The sequence below is a fragment of the Lottia gigantea genome (assembly GCF_000327385.1).
Source record: "Lottia gigantea unplaced genomic scaffold LOTGIsca_108, whole genome shotgun sequence".
In the NCBI taxonomy this organism is placed as follows: domain Eukaryota; kingdom Metazoa; phylum Mollusca; class Gastropoda; family Lottiidae; genus Lottia; species Lottia gigantea.
This window is the reverse complement of record NW_008706957.1, coordinates 156,557-165,821: the sequence shown is the minus strand read 5'-3', so window position 1 is coordinate 165,821 and position 9,265 is coordinate 156,557. Positions and strand designations below refer to the sequence as shown.

At 34.6% G+C, this 9,265-nt stretch overlaps 2 protein-coding genes across 2 annotated transcripts; both read right to left on the bottom strand.

Annotated features, from left to right (window-relative positions):
• Positions 1-6,262: 6,262 nt before the first annotated feature.
• Positions 6,263-6,520, bottom strand: LOTGIDRAFT_69271 (hypothetical protein; the record flags this gene model as incomplete). The annotated part of the gene is made up of 1 exon (XM_009046865.1): positions 6,263-6,520. A coding segment is annotated over one exon (258 nt), but the record flags the coding sequence as incomplete, so codon positions are not given.
• Positions 6,521-6,904: 384 nt separating this feature from the next.
• Positions 6,905-7,213, bottom strand: LOTGIDRAFT_136700 (hypothetical protein; the record flags this gene model as incomplete). The annotated part of the gene is made up of 1 exon (XM_009046864.1): positions 6,905-7,213. A coding segment is annotated over one exon (309 nt), but the record flags the coding sequence as incomplete, so codon positions are not given.
• Between the last annotated feature and the right edge of the window lie 2,052 nt (positions 7,214-9,265).

The following is a 9,265-nucleotide window of genomic DNA, read 5'->3' as shown; positions in this document are numbered from 1 at the left end:
TGGCACGGATCTTTCCCAAATTATCTATTAACCATTTACAGCTGGCTCGACTGAAATAAAGAACAAAGATAACTTATTAAAGGTTATCGGATTTTCACACACCGACTGAGATTAGAACTTACGACCATAATTTTCTAGAAGAGATTCATTCTAATAATTAAAATGCTTTAGGAATGTATAAACACGTCTTAAATGAATAAATGTATGTCCCAACCCAAACCCTTCACAGGTATATCTGCAGCCAACTCAGCAAAACAATGACAGGGTATAATAAAAGTTAGCCTATTTATGCGTCAATGTTCCATAACTTTGAGAATAATCTGGAACCCAATTCTTCCAGTTCTTAAAGAAATCGACATCTATATTCGCAAGTTTACATTTAACCTTCAAAAAAACAAACGATTTACCACAAAAAAACGATTCATATTACATTTCATCACCATTTTACCTTGCCAATCTTCTAACCATAAATTTCCAAGTACAAAACTAGAGTAATCCGAAAGTTCTGATATTGACTTAAATCATATAATCAAGCACTTTCAGCACAAACTGGTGTATAGAACATCTGAACATCAGCGGCATAAAGTGCTCCTGAACAGGGACGGCAAAAATTGTATCAGTGAGACTGATAACATCTATTTGTACCATTCAAATTTTCAAGATGACCGTGGTTCTAGCAATACCACTTGTTTTATGACAAAACATTCGCAAAAGTTGCTTTAAATGCTCAGTTTAACCACAGTCGTTTGACTGAAAATTGGAATAGCGCAAATCGATGTTTAAAGTGTCCCCAATACACAGAACAAGATAAACCCGACAACCATCATCTGTGCAATATCAAACTATTATGAACTACGTCTAATACCTTGACTGCAATAGTCACCTTTCTTGTATCATGGAATGTAGAATTATAGCTAATTGTTTACAGACATTCTGTCGATGCCTCTGATTGGTCGTAGTCGCCAGCGTACGATCCAATTAAATCGCTTTTTTACAACGTTACATGATACAAGAAAGGTGACGATTGCAGTCGGTGTATTACTATAAGACGTAATTCATAACCTGATATTGTAAAGATGATGGTTGTCGTGTTAATCTTTTTCTGTGTATTGGGAATCGAGAAAATTTGAAAAATATTAATGGACAAAAAGTTTCCGTGTTGGTGTATATTATATTATGAGCCTCACTGTTTCGGATTTTTATATTATTAAGATATAACTAAGTAATGTATTTGTTATTTTAGTAATATTGTTTTGATATCTTGTCTTGATGATATTTAATATTAGATAATAACATACCATTATACCTCTTTAATAAATCTGATATCTTTCAATATCTTATATTCTACAGACAGGTTTTTTTTTTTTAGATTTTGGCAGCTGAATTTGACGTGGATCGCTTAGAAACTACAGAAAAACGTCTGGGACAAGGAGGGTTCTTTTCATCAAAGGGATTGATTTCTACATTTTTATATGTATAGGGGACACTGATAGCATCAATTTGCACCAATTTTTATTTTATATATTCAATCAGAGAGTCTGTCGTTCCTGACATTTTACTAAAACTAAGTGTTTGATGACGACATTAATAAAACACTAATTTATCACATTAAGCCCTTTGCGATTATCAAAAACACTTAAAAAATGTAGAAATCACTTTAAGTTTACTCAATTTAAAGGGATATTAGTAATTACTGTCGGATATTAATGCATTTATTTTAACCTAAACTTGGCACCTATACTACTAACTGACATTTATTCGGTAAATAAATAAAATATAAACCTGTTTCCATGGAAATGATAAATACCAGACTTTTTGCCTGGAGATATACAACAGAATTACACCTGTGTTATACAAAATACCCTGTACCTTAGACTTATTATATTGGCATCGCAGAATTCCCATCAGAATTCAGACCAGATCGAAATGCACTAGCCACCTCTGACTAAAAAGACAGCGCAGCAAAGGCCTACGTGTACATTCAGTGAAAAATATTCTTAATAATAATAATTCTATTAATAATAAAAGATTCTTTGTTTTTCAAGAATGTAATTTGAGAAGTTATCAGAATTCAGAACTCTTTGTTTTTAACCTAGCAATTATTTCTCGAAATAAGTGAAATACCAAAGTCAAATCGTAGGATAAACTCGTATCTCGATTCGACAGAGGCGACAGAGGTTGTAGAGGTGTTCTCGGACCGCAGTCACGAAAGGATATAACGGATAGAAAAGTGGTTTGTACCCCCACTTTATTTTCAACCAATCTAAATGTGTCAGAATGCACAAAATCAATTCATTTTTTCTAAATTTTCTTGAGAGAACCCACTAAGACACTCTGTGAGAGGCTTGCGACTTTGACACCACCACAGAGTTCGAATTCGAATTCAGCCTCAGCAGTTGTCCCCCATTGAGTCAGTCTACCCCCTATTTGTACCCCCAGTCTCGGAAGGCTGGCGCCGCTACTGCTCGTGACAATGCAGAGCTGAAGATGACAATTATACCTAAGTTTGGGATCACTTTCTTCAACCCTTCTTTTTTTCCAACTGTCTATCCGATAACATACGTTGTTACCTAGGTGGTCTGACTCTAGAAAGTTCTGGTCTCTGAACTTTATGATGTCTATCAAATATAATATGATATTAATATTGATAATCAAAACTGATATAGATTTTATTGACCATTTAATAGAGCCAACATATAACTTTAAAGATATACAGTCGACTAAATATATGCTTTATCAATTTATAATACTGAATTTCAATTCTTCATATCACTTTTCAAAAGTTTTTACAGCGACTCAATTTTTGTGCTTTGGAGCTTAATTCCAGAAGCTATGTAGAGTGTATTGCAAATTTCCTATTAACTGAAAATCAAACAGGTTTTGGCTCTAATCAAAGATATCTGACCGAAGCGGGCAAGGGACCATCACGGACTAGATTGAAATTTGATGCTTTATATGTCCTTCCTTTTTGCACCTTACGAGCACTGGCACACAGGTACTCTTATTTTTCCATTGCAACCCCTCCGTCCTACATCTTTGACAAGTGTTTGAAAAATCTATCTATGGCGGAATTAAACCCCAGGCCATCAGTTTAGCGAGCCAGAAAAGCAGGACGTAAAACTCCATTAATTTCATTTCATTTTTTTTTCAGTTTATTGAACCAGCATCCAGGTCACCTAGACAGAAACATCTGCCTCTATTATTCCAGCCTCTGATAGGCGTGGAGGTCTGGAAAATCCCCATAAAACAGGGCATAGTTTTACTGACTCTACTCCAGCCGATAACCGTGTGATTCTAACTTAGTACTATAACATTGATTACTTTATTACTCATTCGACTTTTTAGACCAGGTTTGACTTGTTGAAATATCTGATCATTTACATCATGGAACGTTGTCATGGAAACCGCACAAAAAATAAATATGTGCTTTCATCACTGCTGCTATGATTGAAATTCTAAACAATTGGAATAAGATGATCAAAAAAGTTTGGTATCAATTACGAAAAATTTAGGCCTATGCTATACTTTAAGTAGAAGTTATTTGCTCTTGAAAAACTCGCTAGGGCAGGGCATACCCACAATGTCACTTTGGTTTTGCTTTACTAATATTTCTCTTGTTATATTATACAATTCGATTCTATTTATCTTTTAAGGTTTGATGTTAAAGCCTCGTGTGTCATCTCATTGAAACAAAGGTGGGCGATACCTAAGGATAGGATAACATTGGATAACTTGCGCTCTTCCAAAACTGTGTAATAAGTCCGATAACTCTTACAAAACATATTCCTGTAAGATGGTTATTGTCTCCCCTTGACCATTATTAAATTGTCATAAAATCCTTCTGTCAAATGACTATTTTAGTGGTATGGTAAAGACTATTAGTTTCAGATTTTAGATTCGGTTTCAATGAAAAAGATTTGCATGGAAATAATGATTTATACCGTCAGCCAATCAAATTTCTTCCCTCTCCAACGCTGGGATTTTGTGACGCAAAAAAGGTGGGTTCATTGTCTAATGTCTCTCGGAGCTGACGGTGTCATCAAAAGACGAATGTTCAAGAAGGCCGTCTTTAGACCCTAACTGAAGTGGCTATATTAAAATAAAAGCTAATAAAAAAACGGAACGAAAGATAGGTTTTATTCTAATTAATTGGAAATTGAGATTATTCGGGCCAGCGAGTCATTCCCAAGCCATGGTCATCAAACAGCGTATTAATTAATAAGAGAAATGATATGAAAGTGATTTAATATCCGTCTACTTCATACAAAAATAACACAAATAACAACTACATAACTATACAACATTAACCCTTAACGGCTCGACAATATAATATACTCGATTGTCGAAAAATGTCGACGTCGAAGAATCCTTATCACCAGATAAGTGAGGCACGAGGTCGAGCGGTTAAGTGTAGATACTACTTATTAAATATAGCATATAAATTACAGCTTTAAAATAAGACAATTGATGATAGCTTTAAATATAAGACAATTAATAATAGATTTCCTGACACATAATTAATACAAACTTTAATACAAATATGACTAATTTTTTCTTTTTTATAGAACTATCAACCATGACTGTCAATACGTTCCATTAAATATAAGCATTGTGTAATTACAGCTTCATTATATTACATTTATCATTATTATCAATTGTTTTGCTTTCATGATTTAATAATAATAAACAAACAAAAATGAACATATGCATATAAATATCAACCCATTGGGGGCTAAGACTTCTAATAAGATACATCATTAACATTAAAAGCTCAAATTTTAAGACAAATGACATTTAAATTCAATATTAAAGGGACAGATGCACCATTTTTTTTAACAATCGCACCAGTCTCAGTAGCGGGATTTTTTTTCTAGCTAAACCAATCAGTAATAGTATTCATAGCTCACTGTTGAAATTTGTGCCTTCAAATACATGCGTGTCCAGAATTATCCATGTTTGAAAGTTAAAATGACGAGTCGTCTTATTTCGAGACACTGTAATATATTGAAAAAGGAGAAATTCCTAGTCTGAGATATTTTTGAAGGAATCATGCGATTTTCGTACACTTCTGGTATTATTTATATATATTCAAATCAATCTCCGGGAATGCTGCAACTGTCCCTTTAATACAAACATCAGTAATGGGCTATCGTGGCAAACGTTAAAGGGTTAATAATGTTTGTTGCATGAATGAATCTTTTAATAACAGAACAATTTAAAACTCAATAAAATCTCATTTATAGACAAATTATCAAAAGGCAAAACACAACCGATACTCTACAAACATACAATCCCAGTGAGAGTCATCACAAAGGCCTATTAGAATATAGATAAAAAAAAATTACATTCTACGCACAATCTGATCATCACGTAAAGCAAAATTGCAAATGGTTCAGCTAATATAAAGACCCCGTCACACCAGAAAGGCGTTCTTACTATGCTGCTACTCCGACGGAAAATGGCTCAGAATGTATTAAGATCGCTCGTATAGCACAATCGTGTAAAACAAGCTCGACATCGTGCAATATAGACGCTATTGACGCCACTATTCGCCAAGCTATGGCATTTATTTTGGACATGTTCAAACAAACGCCAAGGTTTGACAAATCTGGCACACGTGGTAAAAATCTAGTTTTCCTCACGGTTGATCCCGACCTTAATACATTTCCAGTCGCTTTAAGATCGCAAATGATCGCTGTCCGGTGTGATGGGGCTATAAATAAAGTTGTATTATGATACGACAGTGTAAGCTATGCTATACTGTAGAATTAGACACATATCAAGTAATATACAGTTTGCGCAATAAATTAGTTCATGCAATTACTATAACACTTTTCCGCATGCAATAGCCCGTTTTCACTTGTTAGTGTTTTCGTTCATTATTCAACTTCAATTCGAAAAAGCACTTTTTTTGATAGATACACTTATCCAATTTCAAAGGATATCCACGGCTTTGGTAGAAACATCAGACCATGACCAATAACAGGCAACGAGTATCCAAACAAAACTAAATTATTCTTCTAAATACGATTCTTTGGTTTGTAATAATGACAGGTAACTACAGTTTAAATACTATCTATAATATTTTGAAAACTTTTGTCTAAGGCTCATCAACTTGTATCCTCCACACAAAAGGATTTTTCAAAGATATTCCATAAAGGCAATGAGATTCATTTACTGTTCGGGATTGGATCAGGAAATCTCAACCGATTCAAAACGACTTGCGTCTGATGATAAGACTATTCTCTCAGTGAAATCCACCATTAGTATTTGTTTTGTAGGGAGCTTCTACAATCAGACGACCACCATCAGTAAAGAAAGCTTTAACAGTAATGGGGTCTACTGTTTCTGGTATATTATATTCCCTAGACAGCTCTTTCGTGGATGATCTGTTTGCTTCTTTGACCTCTCGTCGTCCACTGACTACCACCTTCTTGTCCAATGTTTTAACCGTTAGTTCCTCGGGAGCAAAATCTTCAATATCTATCTCTACTTTAAAGTTGGATTCTTTGTTGATGATAATTGGAGTGCTGACTGATGTGACTCTGCTAGGAGATCCAACACTTGAAGGAAACTGACTTTGGAATCCTGAAGACTGGAAAGGTGCTCCTGGAGGAGCCTGTACGTTTTGAAAGGGTTGTTGGTGTTGTTGTTGAAATATTGGTCGATCCTGGTGAACTGAGAGTGGAGGTTGAGGAGAAGAAGATTGATAAGAAGAAGTGACATGGGAAGGTGGTGGTGGATTTTGGGGAGCTTGTTGGTAAGAAGGAGGTGTGTAGCTAGGAGGCTGGTAAGTAGGAGGTTGACTTTGGTATTTTGGAGCAGACTGATATTGATTTTGGGAGATGGCTGATGCAGGCGTTGGTGTAGGTCCACTAGTGACTGAATACTGTGGTGTTGGGTACGGAGCCTCAACACACAAAACTCCCTCTTTTGATATAGCACATTGTAATGACATAGGATCGATCTCGCGAGGAATATTAATTTCCCGCGAAAACTCGCGACTTACACTCTTTCCGCCATCTTTTTGCTCATGGCGCGCATGTACCTGCATCTTATTGCTATCCATTTTTACATTCACTTCGTCTGGCTTATAATCACTGACATCAAAACGTACTCTAAAAACTGGATTTCCTCTATCATCTTTCTCAATAACTGCTTTACCATCATCTCGAACGCTAGATACTGCTGACGTTCGTTCGGGGATACCCATACTGAATTTATCCGAAAGGGTGTTAAATCGGCGATCAGTTTCTGGTCGAAGTGAGAAAAAATCACTACTCATTTTGTCTATTTCATTTTCCCACTCTCGACGTCTAGATTCCATATCTCGTTCCATATCGTCCCAAATATTACTTCGATTATCTTCTAAACCGAATTTTTCTTTAGTTATTGGAATCCTTGTAGCCATGGGTTACCAAATAATGACAGATAACCTGAAAAGATAGAAAGGAAACAAAGATAAACATGTTGCTGTGTAAGTGTAACAAATGCATGGAGTTCAAAAAGTTCACCAACATGGAACATAATGGAATTAAGAACAGTGTACACCACAATTGCTCTGTTGTAGGCTAATTATGAACTTTTAAACCACAAATTCTCAAATGAAATGAATGGCAGTGTATGCATTATATTAAAATGCTTTTGTGGAGTTACAAGCAGTGTATCTTTTATAAACTCTTCTTCAATAAAATACAAAATTAGTCCTGAATATACGTAGTCTTCAGAAGTACATGTAATAACATTTCAATTCCAATTGCGTCATGTATAGTAAGAAGTTCAGTGTAACTTTGTTTTTATATTTGCATGATATTGAAACAGTGTGCTCTAAGGAGAACCTTTACGTCCGTGTTTCTTTTAATTAAGCAACAATGAATACGACTAGGCTATATTTCCCTTTTAAAAAAACAAATTAACTTTTTTGACATTACATATTACTGTTTCCCATAGAAGGTTTGAATGTTCTGCTTTTTTGCATTTGAAATTTATATATTTCATCACCATGGTTTCTCAAATTTTGGAATTTTTGGACATTGTAATCAAGGATTAGATGCCATTTACCCTCGTGATACCTTAATATAAAAAACTTTATTTCTCCAAGATATTTCTCCGTTATCACTATTTAAAGCGGATTCTATCTATTTTTACGTTTAAATCAATTAAAAGATGTTCTTCTGATAATAAACGTTAAAAATTTTCAGGGTAATTACTCAATCTAAAGAATGTTGTTAGTGATAGATAAGAACTCTGTGTGAACACTGTTAGTTTTAGAATGTTTAATCTATTTTTAATTCATGTAATCACCTTTTATATCCGTTTTCATTTTTGAAAAAATCGGTGTTTTCATTAGAAACTCTAGTATAGAACTCGTTGACATTTTTGTATCTAGTCTAGTCTCTGAGCGATATTGTGAATACATGCGAGTTAGCTAGCTAGTGTTGTTATAGTTATATCAGATGCTATTTAGAACCGTCTTTAGAATGGATTGCATACCAATGATTGTTGCAGCAAACTGCAAAGTATTTCTCTAGTGTTATACATGCAGCCTCCAATAGTCTTTTTTGTGTGAACTTTCTCCTGTTCAGTGTTAGGGTGTATTGAGACGAGTCCCAGTGAGAGCAATGGCCTAGGTTACAGTGAATGAGCTCAATTTGCTCATGGGCTTGTCCGTCATATCTGTCCTTACCCACTTCATTAAACGTGACATAAATGGGTGAGATATCGTCACGGTGTGTCACAGGAAGGTTCAGACATCTAATGTCGCTTTTATGGGAGTTGCTCAGACATATTTTGGGTCGCTAATTTGTGAGAAAAGAACCAAATTTGTCATAACTTCTGATATGAATACAAAGCTTAACCTTAAATTAAATTGTACATTCATTATGGATATTTTTCTGAAATCGAAATTAATTCGTGAAATCACAAGAAAATTTTTTCTTTGTGATTAAAATCAATTTTTGCTCCTCTTTTGTGACATGTACAGTTATTTTCATTAATTAGAAGCTAACAATTTCCTGAAATAAGACGTTAAGTTATCTTTTATTTTATGCAATATAATCTAGGAATTAAGGAAGTATTATGTACTCTTAACAGAAGGAGATTTTCAGACCAAAATAATCAGTAGAAGATGGTAAACTGGTAAAGGTTATCATCAACCGTTTTACAGATGTGCTATTCAAATATTGCTGACGTCAGGGTAAATTCTATATTCAGCAAAGTCTGTATTGATAACCCTCTTTCAACATAATTTATAGACATGATATAA